The 24,121-nt window shown below is 45.2% G+C and overlaps 1 protein-coding gene across 9 annotated transcripts in view; it reads left to right on the forward strand.

Annotated features, from left to right (window-relative positions):
- Positions 1–12,609, forward strand: part of SLC20A2 (solute carrier family 20 member 2) — a 92,256-nt gene extending 79,647 nt beyond the window's left edge. For 3 of the 9 annotated variants that reach the window (XM_028701773.2, XM_028701774.2, XM_077917578.1), the window contains exons 9-11: positions 3,256–3,441; positions 4,048–4,132; positions 10,520–12,609. In XM_028701773.2, coding sequence (XP_028557606.2) covers positions 3,256–3,441; positions 4,048–4,132; positions 10,520–10,684 — 436 coding nt within the window. In that variant the 3' untranslated portion in view covers positions 10,685–12,609. The other 6 variants (XR_003703350.2, XM_028701778.2, XM_028701776.2 and 3 more) reach the window with 6 other exon arrangements.
- Positions 12,610–24,121: the final 11,512 nt, after the last annotated feature.

Here is a 24,121-nt window from a genome sequence, read left to right on the forward strand (position 1 = left end):
TTAGTGTTTTTCTTTTTTGGTAAGTTGATGACTGCCTTTAACTCCTAGGGAATGTGTCAGGCACAAAGTTGCAAGATTTATATCATCTGAAAGCTGGGGCTCCCATTTTTCAGAAAATGTTAACTTCTAGACTTTGCCTTCTTGTTATGCACCATGTCAGACAGTGCCACTGCCCTTGTTCCAGCTGTGTATTTTGTCAAGGTGCTTAGACTAAATCTAGCCAATGCTAGTCATTGTATCTAGCTGTCAGGGTCTTGGGTAGTGCATTCTGTGCATGCCATTCTCCATTGCCAATGTCCTGAGAAAGCTTTGGCTTGTTAATTCATTAAACCTGGATTGTTAGTACTGGGTGTTTTATGTATTTCTTCTGGTAACCAATTCTTGCTTTCTCTGGTTTCCTACTGTTAGGTAACAGATAGCAAAATCAGTGCCATAGAATATTGCACAGGGCCATGGATGATTGGCCTATTCATTCTATATTTGGCTTGCAGTGTTCTTGCTGTGAGCTTGTGCTTCAGAAGTGCGTGTCACATAGAACTTCCATCTCTGTTTGGTAAAGAATAAAAATGTGCTCAGCTCCGCCCTGGGGAGAGAGAACTAGATCAAATCGGTGTGCTTCTGAAATGTCCAGTTTTGGCTCCCAGGCTCAAAAACATTTAGGCAAGAAAGTGAGCTGCCATTGCATACCTTCAGGAGCATGGTTTTATACCACTAAGCTGGTCAGACATTTCATTATTATAGTGGTTTCCCCATGTTTCGTTTAGCAGGAAACTAGGTTTTGTGACCAAGTCACAATAGGAATCTGAAGCTAGTCTTGACTTTCTTGAGTGTTCCTGTATCATATCCGTATTTCCAAATATGTGTCTCATTTGCTTACTGCATTACATTTTGAGATGTAAGCATACAGTCACGGGAAAAAGAAAGTACACCCTCTTTGAATTCTGTGGTTTTACATATCAGGACATAATAACAACCATCTGTTCCTTAGCCGGTCTTAAAATTGGGTAAATACAAGCTCAGATGAACAACAACATATGACAACACACATGTGTTGTTGTTCATCTGAGGTTGTATTTACCCAGTTTTAAGACCTGCTAAGGAACAAATGGTTATTAGTATGTTCTGATCTGTAAAACTACAGAATTCAAAGAGGGTGTACCTTCATTTTCCCATGACTGTACTCATGTCTTTAAGTGAATGCTTAAAAAGATAATCTGTGGCGCAGTGGTAACCAACATGATGACCTTTGAATATTACTGGACTACAACTGCTGTCAATCATACTTGAGCTCATGGGAGTTGTATTCCAACAATATATGGAGGGGACCGCAGTGCTTACCCCTGCTGTAGAGATCCTCCAAGAATAAAGGTGAAAAATGTGTAAAGAATATATGCTATTAGGTTTGTGGAAAGAGAGAGAGAGAGAGAGAGAGAGAGAGAGAGAGAGAGAGAGAGAGAATGAGAGATCATCCCTGGTTATTTTCACCCCTCTACCCCTTCCAAAATGAAGGTTAAAAATTACTGAAAATAAATTGTAGCTAGGAATCTATTTCCCCTAAAGCACATGGTATCATGAAGTGACAGTACTAGTACACTTTCTTCAGAACTCACAGAGCTATTAGGGTTTATAAATGTTCAGGGAGGGAGCTAGGGGATCATGAACTTTCCCCTCCCCTCCTCTTTCAATGCAATGTCCTTCAACCTACCCCATTGTAACCATGATTGACTAACCAGGGGCATCCTTATTTCTGCTTATGGAACCCAGTATCAGATTCACAATGCTTAAGCTAGCGATGCATAAAAAGGTAAAGGTTACCCCTGCCCGTACGGGCCAGTCTTGACAGACTCTGGGGTTGTGCGCCCATCTCACTCAAGAGGCCGGGGGCCAGCGCTGTCCGCAGACACTTCCGGGTCACGTGGCCAGCGTGACAAAGCTGCATCTGGCGAGCCAGCGCAGCACACGGAACGCCGTTTACCTTCCCGCTAGTAAGCGGTCCCTATTTATCTACTTGCACTTTGAGGTGCTTTTGAACTGCTAGGTTGGCAGGCGCTGGGACCGAGCGACGGGAGCGCACCCTGCCGCGGGGATTCGAACCGCCGACCTTTCGATTGGCAAGCCCTAGGCGCTGAGGCTTTTACCCACAGCGCCACCCGCGTCCCTAGCGATGCATACATGCCAGCAAAAAATAGGTAGAAAAGTGGTCACAACCTGCTGTATGTTGTGAATGTAGGGACGGCAAAGGAAGCATTTCATAAAAGTGCATCGGGGTATCTTCTGATTCCTATATTTTGCTCACTAAAAAATATTGAGCCCACCTGTCCTGTGATTTTTCAGAGTGACTCACAAACTGACAAGGAACAGTATCCTTTAAAATTTTTAGATGCCAATGAAACACCAGATTGTAGCTGAGTACCTTTGAACTCTGCAAGCAGCAGGAACTGAGAAAACGGATAAAGAGGGAATATGAAGCATGGTCTCTTCTGAGGATCTTGGTGTGTGTATATTGAGAGAGAAGATAGTAACCAGAGCAGAAGCACTTTTTAAAAACAGCACTTGGAATTGCGTCCAGAAACCAGTTGGGAAACTAGCTGTGTTCACAATGGATCGGCCCATTAGCCCTCATCTCTGTGACATAAGAAAAAGTTAAAACTCCTGTTTTCTGTTGTGTAGTAGCTTCATGTCTGTGAAAACGCTACTCTGGTATTTCCTTGTAGAGGAAGATAGCGTGTCTCAACATCATGGGCGCAATATGCAGCAAGGAAGGGTGTAAAAAGATAAAGGGACCCCTGACCATTAGGTCCAGTTGTGCTCAACTCTGGGGTTGCGGCACTCATCTCGCTTTATTGCCCTAGGGAGCCGGCGTACAGCTTCTGGGTCATGTGGCCAGCATGACTGAGCCGCTTCTGGTGAACCAGAGCAGTGCACAGAAACGCCGTTTACCTTCCCGCTGGAGCGGTACCTATTTATCTACTTGCACTTTGACGTGCTTTCGAACTGCTAGGTTGGCAGGAGCAGGGACCGAACAACGGGAGCTCACCCCGTTGCGGGGATTCAAACCACCAACCTTCTGATCGGCAAGTCCTAGGCTCTGTGGTTTAACCCACAGCGCCACCCGCGTCCCAAGGAAGGATGTAAATTGTAATAAATGAATGGCTGTTTTTGTAAAGTTCTTCTGTCTTTGTTAAGTGTGACTAGGAGGGTATTGAGTGAAGCATTTAGGATTTGATAACATATTTTCACTGCAATGTTTTCCAGCAATGCTATTGGCCCCTTGGTTGCCCTCTGGCTTATTTATGACAAGGGTGGCGTACTGCAAGAAGCTCCTACCCCCGTATGGCTGCTCCTTTACGGGGGCGTTGGCATCTGTGTGGGCCTCTGGGTCTGGGGGAGAAGAGTGATCCAAACAATGGGGAAAGACCTCACGCCCATCACGCCGTCAAGGTACGTGCCCATCTCCTGCATCTAATTGCCCTGGCATCTCATGCTAGCTATGCCGTAGCATATGTGTGCCTAATGATTTCTGGTTTTGATTGGAATAGTGATGTACGTAGCTTTCTCTTTAAACTAATGGCACTGTTTGCATTGTTGAGGTCTAGTTGGACAGAATAGCCTACCAATGTCTGAATAGCATAGAGAGGCATAAATTAGGAAATGGCAAAAATTGAAGTAGTTTTCCATGTGCTTCTGAATGATTAAAAAAAGAAACGAAACCTGTGATTTTTTTATTTGCTTTTAATGCATACTAGACCTCTGCTGCTAACCTGTTTACTAATTGAGCATGATTTATTGGAATGTAGTATAGGTTGTCAGTAGCAGCGAGCTGCTCAGCTAATTTAATGTGGATGTGTGTGTCCAGTTTTTGTTATTCAGCAGCTCTTTGTTCTCTCACTTAATATAACTCAATGACCAAAGATCAGTCGGAGGGAACCGGTTGGAGACGATGCTGGTAAGACGTTGGCATGTTGCATGGAGTCAGCCCAGACTGATTGATTACACTTTTTTTTAAGAAAGAGTGACTGTGAAGTGTTTTTTTTATGCTTCCTGCAGTGGATTCACTATTGAGTTGGCTTCGGCGTTCACAGTTGTGGTAGCTTCCAATATTGGACTTCCTGTCAGTACTACACACTGCAAGGTATGCCTTTGCCATGTGACTGCAGCCAGGCCGGTCTGGACTGTTCGTGTTTTAACTCTGCTGCCCAGATCAGTTTATAGCGGCATGATACCACAATGAGGAAATGCACACGCCCATTTCACATCCAAGAACTCTCCCCACCCCACCCGTCACTCCACTCATATGAATGGAACAGCCCTTAGGTTCCCTTCTCAGACATGTCACCCTTTTTGCACATTGCGGAATCAAAGTATTTCCTCTCCCCCACAAACACTTGTTATCAGATTATTCCCTACACATCCACATGGAATTCGGCATAGTGGTATGTTCCCCGAAAGAGCAATCCATCAACCATTGGCCTTTTGCATTGCCCGTTAATTTCAGAGGGCCTTTTGCAGAAGGAAAGATTGGTGGGGTTGCACACCAGGAACCGTCTAATCTCGATGTTTTCACATGGTCATGGAACTGCACATGAGAACATTTAGGAATAATGACACTAGCCCAAATGTTTTAGAGTGTAGTAGGGGCGGATGGCCCGAGGCGTTTTGATGCCTGAGGCAGGAAATCCAAGTCTTGACCTCCTACTGGAATTAAAATAACGAACCAAAAATCTACATTGTGCTGCCCTTGACTGGTACACCAAAATTTGCTGCCATGCACAGTGGAGTTGGCCCTGAATAGCAGTAACTTTTTCCTCAGGTCATGCCATGTGAACGTTGATCTGCTGCACCCTTCTTTGTCCGGAGGTTCTGACACTGTTCATCGTTCATTCTTCTACTTTCCTGATGAATGCATGGCATGGGATTTCCTGTGTGTCGCTCTTACACTTCAAAATCTCCATCTGTCTCTTTTTTATTTCTTTACAGTGGATTTTGCATTGAAGTAATGTGTGCGCTAACCGTACTTGTAGCCTCAAATGTGGGTATTCCAATAAGCTCCACTCATTGCAAGGTATTGGAGTCTGCAGTGGTCACGTCGATTAAACCCATGCTCAATCTTTAAAGAAAAAGAAACAAATAACAAATGCTGATTCCCCCACATCCCATTTTGCCTTCATTAAGTAATATACTACCAAGCAAGTTTTAAAATTGAAAAAAAAACCAATAATTAAAATATGGAAATTTAGTTATTTACAAAATTATACAGAACATGTGAGTTGCAAATTCTCCCCAAATGTTAGAATGTTGGGGAGGTTTTCTTTTTTTAAAAAAAAGAGAGCGAAAAGAAAAAGAATGTATATTCTATAAACTCTTATTGCTGTTTATAAAACACATTGTAGTATTCATTTTGTAGTGTATTAACAAGCAACAGTCATCATCTTAACTTTTAGTTTCCTTGCTTCTATATAAACTTAAACTTCTTAGTATTAGCTTTCGACTAACAGTTTCATACATTTTATTTTCTTCCCCCAGATTTGCAGTTTCTCATATGTAACTTTCATGGATTGTGGTGTGCATAATTTTAGGAGCATACATCACAAGTCATTGAAATACAGAACCAAGCATTCATGTATCTGAAGGCAAATGGTATTTGATTTCAAGCCAATCGGAACTAGAAGGTCTATACAGATTGTAGCTTTTCAGTGATTAATCTGCTTTTCTAACCTGTATTCTCATCCAAACGTAGTCAGCTAAACTTTGATAATGTTTAGAAATGGGTTAACTGATGCCAGTGTCACTGATACCCTCTAAAAATTGGGGAAATTCATGAAACAAAACAGAGCATAAGTTGAATATTTTTAAAATTGGTGTTAAAATTAAATTGTGGTACTTTTCATATACATCACTATTCATGCTTTCAGACCTGCCTCCCTTTTTTATTTTAGCATATATCCTATCTCTACCACTGCCCACTCTCCATTTCTCTTATTCTCCTCCCCCAAGCCCCCCAATCTCTTTAAAAAACACCCTAACAAATAAAAAGAGAGTCACAGTGGGGTGACCAATCTGCTAGAAGGAAAATCCGTAGCAAGTAATGGGGTAGAAGAATAGACAAAATCTCTAGGAGCTGCTAACCGTTCATGTATGTTCACTATTCTCCTTAAAGAAGATTGCAGAATATTGTAATATGAGGTCGAGTTAAACGATGTTTTTAGATACCATGATTGCAGTCACACGTCCATTACCTTCAGGGCTAGAAAAGAGTGCTACAAGCCCCCCCCCCCCCAATTTCATAAACAGAAGCCAACCCCATCCCCACAATCCAGGCAAAGATTCCATGTACAGAAGCCATCTGGGCCGGCAATTGAATTTTACGTCCACATTGGTGACATAACCGTGTTTTCTGCAGCACCTAAGAACAACAGGATAACTTAAATGGTCTTGGAAGGCTGCAGGGCACACCGAGCTCTTGTCATCCTAAACATTATCACTGCTCACTCACCACTTTGCCTGGTGCCTGCGCAGATAAATGTTCCAGTGTTGCTGCACTAGTGTCAGCAGTCATGTGAGCACAACCTTGCATTTGCACACATGATTCCTGCTGGTGGTGTAGGTCCTGTTCTAGAAAGGATCAGGTGAAACTTCCCCAGGCAAAAATGAAGAACAAAGCATGTTTGTGACTATTCATTTTTATCTTCCTGTCTAGGGGCGATGACTGACAAGGGGGAAAAGAAATTTATTACAGACGTTGAATGTTAGCCAGTAACTTCTTACTGTAACTATGATCAGACTTGTGGCTTTCAGAACTGATTTGATCAGAGATAGTCCTATGACTAACTCTTGGTTACTAAGTCTGAGCTATGCCATCAACACTAATTGGATTGAATTAATCCCTTGGAATGTTGCATCCTAGTAATTTATCTGACAATCCGTAAATCTCTAGAAAATTTTAACAGAGGTTGATATGCCTTTCTATTTGCACAGACTCTTCAGGAGGCAGAAGGGATAGACAAGTGATATCATTATTCTGATATAGTTTTTATTTTTATATAGCTGCCGTTGTCACTGTAACATATATGGGCCCTTCTTACATTAATTCAGCAGTGTTCAAATCTGTGGACAGTCATTACAGTAAGAAAATGTGGTTTTCCCTACCATATCCCTTTTGAGGAGAGCCATAGCTTAGTAGCAAGCACATGTGCTGCATCCAAGAGGTCCTCGATTTAGTCTCTGCCATTTCCAGCTAAGAAAGATCTTGGGTAGTTGTGCTGAGAATTACTTCTTTCTATTGGAGGTCTTGCTGGTTGCAGTCAAAGAAGGCCAGATAGACCAGTATCTGTTTCTAAGGCAGCTTCATGTGTGTTACATGTAGACTGTTCTAGTTATGTGGATGGGGGCAGGGGAGATTGGGAAGAGAGCAACCAAATGTGCTGTTTCAGATAATTCTGTATGTTACTGTACCACTTACCGTATTTTTCGCTCTATAGGACGCACTTCCCCCCCTCCAAAAATGAAGGGGAAATGTGTGTGCGTCCTATGGGGCGAATGCAGGCTTTCGCTGAAGCCTGGAGAGCGAGAGGGGTCGTTGCGCACCAACCTCTCTCGCTCTCCAGGCTTCAGGAAGCTATCCGCAAGCCTTCGGAGCGCGGCGGGAGTTCCCGCTGGGCTCTGGAGGCTTGCGGATAGCAGCCTGCAGCCCGGGGAGTGCAGTGCCAAGTCCCACTGTGCTCCCTGGGCTTCAGGCAGCTATCCGCAAACCTTTGGAGCGCTCTCCCAGCCCGCAAGCTCCAGGAGTGGCGGCAAGGCTACGCAACCTTGCCTCCGCTCCTGGACCTGTTCTGGGGGCTGGGGTCGGGGAAAGCTCGGGCTTCTCCCGCCCCAGCCCCAGCCCCGCGGCTAAAAACGAAGCCGCGAGCAGCCTCTCCCGGCTGGAGAGTTTGTGCGTGGCTAAAGAGGAAGCCAAAACAGGATGGATCCCGCTGGCTGTCTTTGCTTCTTTGCTCTTTGGGGCTGGGGGGAAAAAATAATTTCCCCCCTTTATTCCCCCCCCTAAAAACTAGGTGCGCTCTATGGTCCGGTGCGCCCCATGGAGCGAAAAATACGGTAATTTGGTGCACCTGATCAGTCAATTCCAGCCAGCTCCAAACTTTCTTGGAAGGGAATACGAAGCCTTCTTATTTAGCGTCCTTCCTTTCACAAATGGCTTCCTCTTGTTTGCAGAATCTCTTCTCCAGATGCTCTCTGACAAGAGGAAGGCAGAACATGATAGTGTCTCAGTTGTACTCAGCCCTTAGGGAGAAATGCAGGGTCATAAGAGGAAAACCTTGGCAATACAAGAAAACAAACTGTGGACTTAATGGCACTTAGAAGGGAAATTGGGTTAAGCAGTTAAAATAAATGGCAGTTGCTCACATAAGACAAATCACAACCCATTATTTGAGATGTGAAAACATAGTTATTCCTTTGAGCAAATACATTGTATTAGAAGCCTTCATCCAGAGAACAGCTGCAGGCAAACTCTAAAATGGCAGTGATCAGAACAGGAAAAACACATACTTCTATTTGCCAGAGTGATAGAAGATTTGTCAGCCCTTTTGGCATATCTGAGATAACATACCAATAGCAGCTCTTGCTCTTTCCACGATGGGGCTCAAAGCTGGACAAAATATCGAAGCTCCAACCTCAAGGCATATGCTCTTCACTTATGGAATCCAACTTTACCACCAATTTCCTATATTCTGCCACATAATTAATTGCCACTTTCTATGTCATGTGTAGCAAACTTCTGGCCATTTTATTTGTTATAACTTGCTAGTTGTAGTTTTTGTTACTGAGTGGTGGGTTTTTCGTTTCGTGTTTAAATTACCTTGTTAAGTTGCTTTGGAAATGGTTTGCCCTGAAAAGCAACATACCGTATTTTTCGCACCATAGGGCGCACCGGACCATAGGGCGCACCCAGTTTTTAGGGGGGGGGAAATCAAGAAAAAAATCTTTCCCCCCCCCAAGCCCCAAAGAGCAGCGTACAGGGTGCGCACAACCTCTCCCTGCCGGAGGGGTTGCACGCAGCTATGGAGCAAGCCAAGTTTTGGCTTCCCCTTTAGCCCCATGCAGCCTCTCCTTGCCGGGAGACGCTGCGCAGGGCTAAAGAAGCCATAGCCCCGTGCAGCCTCTCCTTGTGGAGGGGTTGCGCGCAGCTATGGAAGAAGGCAAGGCAGCGAGCGGGATGGATCCTGCTCGCTGTTTTGCCTTCCCCTTTAGCCCCGTGCAGCCTCTCCTTGCTGGGAGACGCTGCGCAGGGCTTTCCTGGCTTTTCTGGGAGGTGGGGGAATTCCCCCACCTCCCGCAAAACCGGCAGAAGCCGCACGCACTTTAAAAGGGCTGCACGGCTTCTTCTGGCTTTCCTGGGAGGTGGGGGGATTCCCTCACCTCTCGCAAAAGCCCACAGAAGCCATGAGCTCTTTAAAGGGGCTGCGCGGCTTCTCCTGGCTTTTCTGGGAGGTGGGGGAATTCCCCCACCTCCCGCAAAACCGGCAGAAGCCGCGTGCACTTTAAAAGGGCTGCACGGCTTCTCCTGGCTTTCCTGGGAGGTGGGGGAAGGGACTGATGCGGCCAGTCAGTCCCTTCTCCCTCCTGTGGAAAAGCCCGCAAGAGCACACGGAGCTTGTGTGCGGCTCTTGGGGGCTTTTCCCGCCTGCCTCCCCCCTGCATTCGCTCCATAGGACGCACACACATTTTCCCTTGCTTTTTAGGAGGGGAAAAGTGCGTCCTATGGTGCGAAAAATACGGTATATTACTTTAAATACATAAAACACGGTTGATTCTCTAATTTGAATGGTTAGCTTTTCCTTTGAAAGGGGCATGGCTCAAAACTGCTATCACAGGCCTTAAATTAAGGAGAATGTCGTGTAAAACTAGAAATAATAAGAATAAGAACTGCCATGGAATCCAAATTATGCAAGGCACTAATAGGTATGTTTCCCTGTCCCATCCCAAATAGTTTTCAGTTTGTGTGATAAATTCACGTAGAGCTCTTCTCCTGTGTGAAAAGGAAGCAGGAATTCCAATTTCAGATACTTTGTAAATCTGGGCTTCAGCTGACTGGCATTGGTTTTGTCATAGCTAGGGGTCCATAAATGTGTTTGCTGGTTGGTCAGCAGTTGCCACAAGTCTTTCTGGCAATTGCAAGTCCCTGGAATACCCAGTTCAAAGTGGGAGGCTTGCGTTACCAAGAAAATGGAGGGGATGAGGTGTTTCATTTTCGTGAAACGGATTGATCTTGGTTAGTGCCAGGCTTTGGAGATACTTGGCGCATCTCCTGCTGCTTCCACGTGCCTCCAAAGCATGGTTTGGTTTGGCCCAGCCCTTCCCCTGAATCGCCTTACATGCCAGAGGGACGGTAGGGCGGTGGTGATCACAGATAATATCTGGTTACTAAAAGCAAACCCAAATTTATGGACCCCAGGTCATAAAGCATATGTTGCCCATGTTAAGATGCCTTTAATTCTGATTCCCTTCTCAAACTTCCAAGGTTGGTTCTGTGGTGTCAGTTGGCTGGATACGCTCCAAGAAGGCTGTTGACTGGCACCTCTTCCGCAATATCTTTGTCGCCTGGTTTGTGACTGTCCCCGTGGCTGGCTTGTTCAGCGCTGCCATCATGGCTCTCTTCATGTACGCCATCCTGCCATACGTCTGACATCGCTGCTCCTTCCATGGAAGAAGAAAGGGGTGCCTCTGAGATGAAAGAAGCAAAGGTCTCCCCTCCAGAGCGCAGAGCTCCCTATTTAAACCATGCAGCAGGAGCTAATCAGCAAGGATTTGTCGTCAGAATCTAACATCTGCTGTACATAACATCTGTGTCATTGGTGACATAACATGTGGTGCCGTTTTCTTATGTATTAAAGAAATATATATATACGCTTACAGTAGGTAACACTACCTTAAGTTATAAGTGAGGTGAAAATAATTGCCTAGAACTTAATCCCTAGTAAAACTTGTACATAATGTATCATTCAGTAGCCATTTTTTTAATCTTTTAAAAGAACCTGGGATGTGTTTGTCAGTTTGATAAATAATGAAGCAATGTGCAAAAAGATGAGATTCTTTTTTGTAAAAAAAAAAGTGCTGTTCAATGATACTGGAAGCAAAGTGCAGAGGTACATTGGCAAAAACTCGGTTCATATCATTTTGTTGTGTATAATACTGTATGAACATTGAATTTGTAAATACTTACAAAAATGTAACTTTTTAATGGTGCATTTCCCTCATATATTTTGGATAAGAAAGTTTAGAAAGTACCAAAGAAGGGGGAATAGCTTGTCAGTATTATATTTGTCTATCTGTGTGCTCTCTCTCTCTCTCTCTCTCTCTCTCTCTCTCTCTCTCTCTCTCTCTCTCTCTCTCTCTCTCTCTGACTCTCTCTCTCCTCACCCTGCAACCCATTTAACTTTCTAATTAAAGTTATTTTCTACCAGACAGCCACCAGCAAAGCCAGGATAGTATCGCTCATGTTTTACTGTAACAGGTAAAGTGTCGTACTGCTACAGTCTTACGTAAAAAATATCACCCACAGAGGATTTTAGTAAAAGCTCAGCTTCGTTATGTGTCAAACCTCAAATCAAACAAGTATTTTCCACCTCTTGTATATAGGTCCAATTCTGCTCTCAAAACAGCCATCTGTCAGCAAGCTCAAGGGGGGGAGAAAGATGGGGTTTCAGAAAGGTTTTGCATTGCTTTTTCCTGATGCACCCAGTGTCAAAGGTAACGTGGCGTATAGATTGGCGGTGTTATGCCCAGTGTCTGAAACGGAGCAATCTAGAACAGTTTGGGGTGCTAACCAACAGTGTTTGGTGGTTAAGATTTTTATACTACAGCTACCCTCATAACTGGAGGAGGAGTGAATACAAGAACCATTTCTGACCAAGTGTCGGAGCATGTGGAAGGAATCTAAGCTACAGCTCTCCCTGCCACTTCAGTGCTCGCAGGGGAAGGAGCTGCAGTCTGGGTTCCTCTGCTGTCGCCTGGGACTTAGGACATTGCCAAGGGTGCCTGGGAAAAATCACATTGCGACTGCTTCGGAACTGCCAAAGGCAGTGTCCAATACTCAGAAACGTGTTGTCCCTTTTTGAAGAGGCATCCAAGTTTGCCAGTTGTCACACTACTGAAGAGGCCTACAAGGTCTCTGGCCCTAGAACTGCAATTTGTCATAATTTGGTAGATACACATTGATGAAACCCCCCCAATCTTTACTAGTATAAAGGGACCGTATCAACCTGGCAGACAGTGGTTTGAATCCAGTTCCTCTTGCTATGGGAACCTTGAGTATAGGCTTTTGGGAAGCCTTTGTTGAAAGGAATCTGTGTTCTTGAGCCATTCCCATCTGTTTCCATTGAGCTCATAAATGAGCACTTCCCAGAGGATTTTGCTATTTGTAACGGTGTCCAGGTTGGGTTTACTGGAGGGGGCTTGAGGAGGTCACGCTTGGAGAATGTTGGGAGCCTAGGACTGTTGAAATGCTGCTAAAAAAAATTCGATACATGAGCTTTCTTGGTACTCCATTGTGATCCTTTTTCATTGGTCATTCATTCTAAATTTATAATAAAAGAATACATTGCCCTAGAACTGCTTTCTTGTTTCTTGTTTTTTTAAAAAAGATACTGAACCATGTGCTTTTACTATTTACAACCTACTAAGCTGTGGGCGCTTCCTAACTCAAAGCATTGCTTGCTAACTTTGCATTTGTTATAATCCTTTCATTTGCTTTCACTCTGTGCGAGTTCTTGTTTAGAAATTTGTAACAATGGCCTGGAAGGGGGGGGGGGGCACAGAGGAACACGCCCATTGGCAAAGCCCAAATAAAGCCAAGCTCTGTGTAAAGCAAACAAAAACTTCCATTTATTTCACTTGGGACTGTTTGTCCCAGGATGAAGATCCCCTTATGAATTACCATAGCACTCTTTCGGTAGTAATCCCGTAATGAACATCTCATACATAAAAATGCAAATGAATGTGCTTCCATGAGCCTAGAGAAAGCGATGCTTGGACGCTGCCGTCACAAGCACACTTGTGCAGAGGAAATCCAAGGAAAATATGTCCTCCTTATTCAAGACCCAGTGCTGCTGTGGTTCTTGGCTTTAAAACTCAACTCTGCATTGTTTTAACAGCACAAAGCACCTGAACATTAACTCATGGCTCATGACAGGATGATATAAGCCACTAATGACGCAACCAGCATAATTTAAACCCTTGGTGAACTTTGTACAACAATTTGAGAATGCTTCTCTGCTTGCACATAAAAAGGAGCATGTTCATAAAGCAAACAGATTCTTTCCAGTCTGGAACATAGTCCTTAAGGAGCTTGACAGCTTTTTGGTGTTTACAGAGTGCTCCATGAGCAGAGGATGAGATCAACCGACATATATTTGAACATTCAGTGTACCTTAAGTCTGTTGCAATTCCTGACCTGTGTGACTGTCCATGAGGAATATGAACAAAAGACGTGCTCCCTCTTTTTGGTGTGTTTAGGACAAAAGTGATCCCTAGCAGGGGACTGGGTGCTGTTAACATGCTATCCGGTTATAGCCAACAGTCTTGGCCCCCTCAGCTGCCATGGCAACAGAAGTTTGCTTCATTACAGTCAATGGGCATAGGTTGCCAACATCTTACCAATAGGCATTATATGTCTCAACAGCTGAAGGTGTGCTTGGCATCGAAGCAAACAAAGCCCTTGGCTTTCAATTCTGTTTATTGACTTGACCCCCACTTTAAATCCCGCTCCAAGCTTCTTCCCAGTAATGCCAGATACTCAAATAGCAGTGTATCATTTGCCTGGTGTGACTTTGAAAAGGCTGCACTCACGATTTATTTTTATTCATTTAGGACCTTTGTAGCTTGCCTTTTCACACACGTGCGGAAGGTGGCTCACAGTGTCAAATATAAAAACGCAGTAAAAAGAAAAGCAGAGCAACTGCAAACCAGCAGCAGAAAAAAAGCAATCATGTTAAGAGTCTGATGGTCTTCACCTGTTGCCTCAAAGAAGGGTGCAAGACCTTGCCAGGGAGTGTGTCTTAGAGACAAGGTACCACTACAGAAAAGGCCCTGCGCCCATTTTGCCACCCACACACCTGGGGCAGTGTGATCAGGATTTGACAGAAAGCTTGATTGTTTCAGTTATTGCAGCTACCAAAAAAAGCAGCAGAGCAAGGGAATATCGAACCATGCAGGTATCATCCCAGCGTTCTGTGGTCTTGCAATAGAACTTCTTTGCGATGGACTAGAAACCATCCAATTGGATGTGGCTTGCACAAAGATCACTTGATGGCTGGATATGTGAAGTTTGGTACCTAGTTGTATAAATGGGCTTCAATGAAGGACCCTGAGTATAAATTGTTGATGAAAGTGCTTTCTGTTGGGGGGGGGGTGTCTAATGACATATAGGCAAAATTCTGAATGTTTCTGTACAATAAAATCACTCAGCAACATCGGCATCTAACAATTAAAATGCTGTTGTATAACATTCACGGATCCTCACTGCGTGTTGCAGAAACCTGGCTGCTAGTTTTCACATGCAGCATATGAGGTAGTAAAACTCTTTCCATGCAGTTTTGCTATGCCATAATAAATTTGTTAGTCTTTAAAGTGTCACTGCAGTTTGTTTTTGCCGTAAAATATTAATGTGACCACTCCTGGTACCACTTCTGGTTAGTACAGTGGTACCTTGGGTTAAGTACTTAATTTGTTCCAGAGGTCTGTTCTTAACCTGAAACTGTTCTTAACCTGAAGCACCACTTTAGCTAAAGGGGCCTTCTGCTGCTGCCGTGCCGCAGGAGCACAATTTCTGTTCTCATCCTGAAGCAAAGTTCTTAACCTGAAGCACTATTTCTGGGTTAGTGGAGTCTGTAACCTGAAGTGTATGTAACCTGAAGCGTATGTAACCCGAGGTACCACTGTATTTGGGGAGAAGGTATCACACAATTGAATATTCAGCTATATAAACAACCTCTTGCCCATAGAAAGCTAAATATCTGGGAGAACTAGCCCAGCCCTTTCATTGTTGTGGTAACTTCATATGAAGTTTCTTTCACGTAGAAGGATTCAGCTGTGCAATCTCCTACAGGTAATGTTAACAGGTAACAGTCTTAGAACATTTTTACCACCGTATCCACATTTTCTTTTGGACATCTAGACTCGCGATTCGATTTCTATCTGGCTGTTGTTTGAACAAAGTGCTGTGTATTCAGCACCTCAGTTTAACTTGGCATTGTGCTATAATGCATCATAGCTTTGGCTGTGCTGCTTTGTCAACATGCCTAAATTCAGTTCAGCTTCTAAACTGATTTCTAGCAGATACATTTGAAGGTCAAGCTAGACGGTGATGGGCTTAGCTTCCCATACTCCCCCGCCAGACCTCCTTGTGCTCTGTTTTTTCAGACCTTTCCCTCCCAATCTGGATAATTTTTGGTACTGTAAAAATTAAGCCTCCTGCCCTTGCTTAAGACACAAACAGAAAAGACATGTAAAGAACAAGGACAGTTGTCCCGTTGCATTTAGCTTGACTCTGAAAGATGTCTCTGAGGATTTGTCCACAAACTCTTGCACGGTGCATAATTTTGATGGAATCATTCTTGCAAAGTTGAAGGAACATTTTTCTGTGCACTGTTATATAGAAGTACTTTTGATCTTGGCTCTTGATCCAGGATAGTTGGGTGAGAGCATCCATTTCTTGGTCACAGGAGAGGAGAACAGGCAGCAAAGGATGAACCCATCTGAAGACGAGAGCATGAACTTTGCATCTGAGGGGGTCGTGACATCCAGGAACCACATTCTGACATGTGCTAGGCCCTTATAGGGCAATCATGTAACGTTCTGCATTTTCTGCTGTTGCAATCCCCCCCCCCCCCCCCGGTTCTGGGAGAGGCCTCCTCAAAGGCACTATAAATTTGCTATACCTGCCTTGGGGGGCTGGATTAATCATTTCCTGTCTGCAATTTGGAACTTCATGGGCAAGCTGAACTTTCCATGTATCTGCAGAAGCAGCTGAATAACTTGTAGCTTAAACAGACTTCTCACCTCCAGGTCAACTTGTCCCTTCTGATAAATGGGATCTGTCTTTTCCACCTGGGCGAAGCCTTTTGCTGTGTCACCGAGGCATATAAATCTCTGCTAATCTCTTGATTCATAGTATGGCTTTCCTTAATTTTAATGCCAATGTGTTGCTGCAAGAGTGAGGCCTTCAGGCTGCAGAGACAGAACCTCTGGATTTAAAGGCATAAATCCCCCCACAGTGAGCTACGGGAACAGCTGCCTCACTTGAAACAAGCACATGGTGTGTAACCGTATCTGCAGTAGGAAAATGTTATGCAGAAATAGCATTGGGGTAGATGTTTCTAAACAATGTCGCCGCTTCTAGAGTTACAGTCCTGCCTAACATGCACTTAATGTGCGGCCAGTCATGGGACGCTCGCAGGAACTGTTCTGGTGTGTACAAAATTAAGAACAAAGCTCCGGCTTACCCAGAGCTTAGCTCCGGCAGATGCCGCTGCTAAAAATAAACCAACCCTTCATGATCCGAAATAATATCATATTACCAGCATGTTTGCACTCTTTGGCCCCATGAGGGATTGCGGGGTCACTGGGTTTCTCGATTTAGATCCCCCTGGGCCAAATAAGTGTTCAAATATCATCGTCTCATGCCGCTTCTATGAAACGCAGAGAAATGGATTTTGAGCTAAGACTCTGCAATTCCACAAAGGAGCACGAGCAAAGAATTTAGAAGCCGAGCAGAAAACTTTTGATTTTGTGCAGCAGCAGCTTGTTGTTGTTGTTGTTTAGTCATTTAGTCGTGTCCGACTCTTCGTGACCCCATGGACCAGAGCACGCCAGGCACTCCTGTCTTCCACTGCCTCCCGCAGTTTGGTCAAACTCATGCTGGTAGCTTTGAAAGCACTGTCCAACCATCTCGTCCTCTGTCGTCCCCTTCTCCTTGTGCCCTCCATCTTTCCCAACATCAGGGTCTTTTCCAGGGAGTCTTCTTTTCTCATGAGGTGGCCAACGTATTTTCAGGATCTGTCCTTCCAGTGAGCACTCAGGGCTGATTTCCTTCAGAATGGAGAGGTTGGATCTTCTTGCAGTCCATGGGACTCTCAAGAGTCTCCTCCAGCACCAGAATTCAAAAGCATCAATTCTTCGACGATCAGCCGCCTTATGCCAGTTAAATAACTTGTTTGGATTCTGTGCTACCCACCACACAGCAACATCTAAAGCACAACCATAGCTGCAGAGGGGGGAAGAGAGGGAACGTCATAACAGCAGCTGTTCCCACTGCATTCCTAGCCATTCTGTCACCAACCACCAGCCATAAGGCCATTCACTGACAACGCCCCTACATTTACCCATCCACGGAGGGTACAAATAACATGAAGCAATGGCAGGAACGCTTCTCTGTCAAACAGAAACTGAATCCGATCTATACTCTCTTCCTTCTACGATGCAAGGTGTGCTGCTACAAAGATCCCACACTGGTTCCTAGTAGACCTGAAGGAGCGTGTCCACCCCCATCGTCCAGCCCAGACACTGAGGTCCAACTCTGAGGGCCTTCTGGTGGTTCCCTCACTGTGAGAAGTGAAGCTACAGGGAACCAGGCAGAGGGCCTTCTCAGTAGTGGCGCCCGCCCTGTGGAACACCCTCCCATCAGATGTCAAGGAAATAAACAACTATCTGACTTTTAGAAGACCTCTGAAGGCAGCCCTGTTCAGGGAATTTTTAATGTTTGATCGTATGATGATGATGATGATGATGATGATGATTGGAGCTGCCCAGAGTGGCTGGGGAAACCCACCCAGAGGGGTGGGGTATAAATAATAAATTGTTGTTGTTGTTGTTGTTATAGCAAAGCAATGCCACAGCTCATGGGTCAATTGAGCATGAAGCTAAGCCTGCAGCCCAAGGCAGCAGCAAGATTCCCTCCTTTGGCCAGAGAACTAGCCAGACACAGACAGATGGAGTCGCATCCCAGTATCAGAGTAACCAAGCAGTTCTATAGCTCAGGAGGTCTGCCCATATTATATTATACATACTGTATTTTTCTGTGTATAAGACACCCCCATGTATAAGATGGTCCCAATTTTTTTTTACCCAAAATTAAGAAAACGTACTATGCACTATCTGTGTATAAGACGACCCCTTATTTTAAACTTCAAAAATTTAGGGAAAAATATAGTCTTACACACGGAAAAATACAATATATATTTATTTATACCTCGCCTTTTTCCCTGGCAGGGGCTCAAGGCGGCTTACAGATAAAAATAAGAACGACTGAAAACGTAGGGGGGGAAATATCATTATAAAGCAAACAGTGTTAGAATTAAAGCTATACCCTACAGTAAATTGACTGCATGGGGCAAAGTGATGGGAATTTGGCTGTGAGAACTGGTGAACTGACCCAGATAAACGAATCCTCAATTGGGAAAACCCTAGAATGGGAGACTTCCTGCTTCAGAGAGCAGTAAAATGAGCTCTGGTTCACTCTCCTTAGAGAGGAGGGTAAGCTGAGCTTTCAGATTCAAAAGAGGACATTACCCCTAACCATGGGGAAAAATTCCATGGGAATTTTTTTCCGGTGAGGGGCAGCAGAGCGCACCGAAAGCAGGCTGATTCCTCCTCCAAAATAAAATAATTGCCCCATGCACATTTAGTCCCATTTTTCAGGTTCTACAACTGCTTGAAACCTTCTCTCTCCTAAATGAAAGCTGGGAATTGGGGGGTTATAGTTCATCCTTTGTAGATGCCCACGCCTCTACAACTTTTCACAGTTGCGGATGAGATTTGAGCAAGGGCATGTGGTGGACTTGCAAAGAGGTAAAGGCTTTCTGGGAAATGGTATATAATGAGTTAAAGAAAGTGTTTGAAAACACTCTTGTTAAAAAACCAGAAGCCTTTCTATTGGGGATAGTGGGCGAAAAGATACCAAGGGAAGATAAAAAACTGTTTATGTATGCAACAACTGTGGTAAGAATTATTTTAGCCCCAAAATGGAAACAGCAAGAAGTACCAACAAAAAAAGAGTGGCAGATGAAGATGATGAACTTTGCAGAACTGGCGAAGCCGACAGGAAAAATCCGATCAAGTATTCCAAAAAGACTGGAGTAAATTCATCCGATATCTGAAAGATCATTGTAAGCAATTAACATCCTTAGCAGGGTTGTCTGAAGACTTGTAATGAGAAATTTTCTATATCTATCTATCTATCTATCTATCTATCTATCTATCTATCTATCTATCTATCTATCTATCATCTATCTATCTATATCATCATCTATCTATCTATATCTATCTATCATCTATCTATCTATCTCTATCTATATCTATCTATCTATCTATCTATCTATCTATCTATCTATCTATCTATCTATCATCTATCATCTATCTATCTATCTATCTATCTATCATCATCATCTATCATCATCTATCTATCTATCTATCTATCTATCTATCTATCTATCTATCATCTATCTATATCATCTATCTATATCTATCTATCTATCTATCTATCTATCTATCTATCTATCTATCTATCTATCTATCTATCTCTATCATCTATCTATCTCCATCTATCTACTATCTATCTATCTATCTATCTATCTATCTATCTATCTATCTATCATCTTTGAGATAGTCGGTAATGAGTGTAATTAGAATTCGAAAATGTCTAAATTGCAATGATATAAAAGTTAATTTTGAAAGCCATGAGGCTTTTATGTAAGGTTACTGAGGTAAACCAGTGTTGCTGTGGGGGAAAGACTCGTAGCCTCTTAACAATTCAGTTTGGCTAATCTAACTGGTCATGTTCCAGGATACCGCTGAACAGCACACCACACTTGAGTTGCACAACATGACTCCTGTTTTTTCCCTGCCCGCGCTCTGCCTTAAGTAACCTGCAGCTAATGACTTAACATTCTTCAACTCCTTTGGCCGCAGTCCACTAATACCCAGCTTAAGCCTTGCTGCTTATTTTCAAAGTGCCTAAGCACTTCTCTTTAGCAGCAGCAGCATCTCCAAGCCCACATACCAAACCGTTATAGTCCATTTCCAAAGTGTGGCTCGTTCCCTGGGAGTTAAAACTGAGAATCGCTGCAGACTTTGACATTATTGAGCATGTTGGGCGCCATTGTTGCCTTGCCTCGGAGCATAGCTGCCAGGTGTCCCTTATTTGAAGGGACAGTCCCTTATTCCAGCGCCATGTCCCGCTGCTGTCCCTTATTGATGGATGTCCCTTAAATGTCCCTTAAATGATGTCCCTTAAATTTCAAAGGAAGCAGTTCCTCTCCCTCCCTCCCTGCCGGCCAGGGAGGAGAGAGGCTCCAACTGTGTTGCTTGGCTGTGTTGCTCACCCAATAAGAAGTCTAAGAACGACAGGGGGGTGGAGCTTGCATGCCTTGTGTGTGGCTAGTTAATGCAAACTGAGGAGGTTTTTGAATGCTGGACGCCATTTTGTTGCACGTGCTGCTGCAAACTTTGCAGTGCAAAGCAAGACCGGGGAGCCATCTTAAGTTGAGGCTGCATAGGCCTTGTGGTGCATGCGATTCAGATTCTATTCAGTTGAACTTCTGGTTACAAAGTTGGTTGGACAGTGTTCTCGAAGCTACCAGCATGAGTTTGACCAGACTGCAGGAGGACAGGAAGACTGGAGTGCCTGGAACAGGTGAGGCTGCAGGTCCCTTATTTTGGCTGCTGGTCCCTTATTTTCAAGGCTGCTGGTCCCTTATTTTCAAATCTGTAAGTTGACAGCTATGCCTCGGAGTGCAAGTAGCAGCCAGAGGCAGGACCAGATATATCAACAGGCAAAGCAAGCCTGCGTCTCAGTCCCCAAATGGAGAAGGGAAAAAGGAAGGGAAATTAACTGTACTTTTCCGTGTATTTTTGGGGACTGAAGGAGCATCTCCACCCCCATCGTTCCACCCGGACACTGAGATCCAGCGCCAAGGGCCTTCTGGTGGTTCCCTCGCTGCAAGAAGCCAAGTTACAGGGAACCAGGCAGAGGGCCTTCTTGGTGGTGACACCCGCCCTGTGGAACGCCCTCCCACCAGATGTCAAAGAGAACAACAACTACCAGACTTTTAGAAGACATCTGAAGGCAGCCCTCTTTAGGGAAGCTTTTAATGTTTGATGCATTACTGTATTTTAATATTTTGTTGGAAGCTGCCCAGAGTGGCTGGGGAGGCCCGGCCAAATGGTCGGGGTATATTATTATTATTATTATTATTATTATTATTATTATTATTATTATTATTTAGAAAATAGGGGGAGATGGCAAACAATTACTGAGCTTTTTGGAGATAGGATTGTCCAGAGTTGTTGAGGCTTTTTTTTGGGGGGGGGGTTACCAAGGGTTGTTGAGCTTTCTTTAGGGGGAAATGCTGAAAATTGCTCACCCACACGTGTCGCAAAATCCGCCTCCCATCTGTCCCCTCACCAACAGAAGCTGCCAATCGACCGCCCAATTGCCGCAGCAACCAATAACACGCACAATAACCACTGACAGATGCGGCAGCAACCAATCAAATGTCCACCCTATGCACTACCCATGTATAAGACGACCCCCACTTTTTTACATGATTTTAAAGGGGGAAAACCTAGTCTTGCACACAGAAAAGTGCAGTACAGTGGTACCTCAGGTTGAGTACTTAATTCGTTCCAGAGGTCCGTTCTTAACCTGAAACTGTTCTTAACCTGAAGCACCACTTTAGCTAATGGGGCCTCCTGCTGCCACTGCACCACCAGAGCACAATTTCTCTTCTCATCCTGAAGCAAAGTTCTTAACCCGAGGTACTATTTCTGGGTTAGCGGAGTCTGTAACCTGAAGCGTATGTAACCCGAGGTACCACTGTACCTTCTGTGCCCAAACTCAGCTGAGGCAAACCACCATTGCCTGACGGACCTGCCTTGCCACACTGCCAACACAACTTCCGGTTTCTATCGGATTTTGTGTCGGAGGCCAGGCAGGGCCTCGGATGTCACTTCCAAGACCTGGCAGAACCTCAGAGGCCATGTCCAAGGCCTCATGAAACCTCTGGAGTGACTTCTGTTATCTACCAGAAGTTGCTTCAGAAACTTTGCAGGACCTCGGACGTCACCTTGGAGGTTGTGTTGGAGTCCTGCAGTGTGGGTGCTGAGCACTTCCCCCCAAAATTTGTGGGTGCCCATCCACTAGTCGGTGCCAGTGACTGCTGTCCAATGTTTGTGACTGGGTTGCCCACTCCTGTTGTAAATATTCATAATTTGATTTTTGTTCCCCCGCACCTAGGTGAGGTAGGATCTTTACCTTTTACAGTGGTACCTTGGGTTAAGTACTTAATTCGTTCCGGAGGTCCGTACTTAACCTGAAACTGTTCTTAACCTGAAGCACCACTTTAGCTAACGGGGCCTCCTGCTGCTGCTGCGCCACCAGAGCATGATTTCTGTTCTCGTCCTGAAACAAAGTTCTTAAACTGAAGCCCTATTTCTGGGTTAGCGGAGTCTGTAACCTGAAGCGTATGTAACCTGAAGCACATGTAACCCGAGGTACCATTGTACAGTGCTTGAGAACCTCAGTTTTTAAGCTAGCTAGGGCCTCCACAAATCTGCACTGGGCCTGACCTTGGACTGGGGCTACAGAAGCAAGCCCCTCTAACTTTTCCTGAGTTCATACCTCTTGAAATACTGTCTAACCCAGGGGTCAGCAACCTAAGGCCCATGGGCCGGAAGTGGCCCGTGGAGGTTGTTTGACCAGCCCACGAGCAGCCCCAAAACCGAGCTGCCCACTTGCGCGCTGCACTAAACCGGCGCAGCATGGCGTGGGGACTCACTTCTGCGGCGCCGAAAATCATGTCTGCGCAGACGCCAAAAATCGTGGGCAGATGTGCTCATGCGCATGTGCAATCTGTTTATCAGCTCCATCTGGTACGCAGGCTGAGACCCTACCTGCCCGCGGACTGTCTCACCAGAGTGGTGCATGCTCTAGTTATCTCCCACTTGGACTACTGCAATGTGCTCTACGTGGGGCTACCTTTGAAGGTGACTCGGAAACTACAGCTAATCCAGAATGCGGCAGCTAGACTGGTGACTGGGAGCGGCCGCCAAGACCATATAACACCGGTCTTGAAAGACCTACTGTCAGGGGTTCAGGAGCAGAGGCACAGGAAAGGGAGGAGATAGAGACCGAGGGGGAGGAATCCGAGGGAGAGGTTAGCGATGACAGCCGCCCTAGGTCTCTAAGTCTTTCCAGTGAATCGGAGGATTCACAGAAGGGGGCTCCCGTGGTCAGAGCAAAGGGGTTGCCAAGGGGAACACCCCAGGAAGGAGGGGCCAGAGGGGACTCAGAGAGCAGCAGTTGGAAATCGGGACCAGCTTCCCCACCAAAGAGCAGTAGGGGGGAGGAGTCCCAGGTATCGACATCAGGCAGCTCTCCGTCAGCGGAAGGACATGAGTCAGGATTGGCCACACCTGCATCAGAGAGCGAGGAAACGGTCAAAAGGAAGGTTGGAGACTGGGCGCGCGCGCCAAGTTCAAACGTACAAGAGGGTGGCGCAGTGAGCAGCCCGGAAAGGGAGCCAGGTCCTAAAGCCCGCCGAAGGGAGGGGGAAGAGTCAGAGGGGTCCGCGTCCGAAGCGTCCAGGAAGGAAGGGAGCCCGGGGGGTAGTAGGACCCAGAGGCGGAAGGAGAGACGGAAGAGGTGGAGTAAGGTTAAAGTCTTAAGCTGGTGTACAGGGGGCGGAGATTCAGACGGAGCTTCGCCGGTCTAGTCTCTAGACGTAGAGACGCACGCTAGGGCTTGAAAATGGAAACTGTACTGCAATAAAGACTTTTGTACATTACTACTGGCTAGCGTTGGTCCTCTGTGAGCTGGGACCTGGAGGCAGTCTCTGACACCTACACTGGCTCCCATTACGTTTCCGAGCACAATTCAAAGTGTTGGTGCTGACCTTTAAAGCCCTAAACGGCCTCGGTCCAGTATACCTGAAGGAGCGTCTCCAGCTCCATTGTTCCACCAGGATACTGAGGCCCAGCACCGAGGGCCTTCTGGTGGTTCCCTCCCTGCAAGAAGCCAAGTTACAGGGAACCAGGCAGAGGGCCTTCTTGGTAGTGGCCCCCGCCCTGT

Source organism: Podarcis muralis, chromosome 13, assembly GCF_964188315.1.
Source record: "Podarcis muralis chromosome 13, rPodMur119.hap1.1, whole genome shotgun sequence".
NCBI classification, from domain to species: Eukaryota; Metazoa; Chordata; class Lepidosauria; order Squamata; family Lacertidae; genus Podarcis; species Podarcis muralis.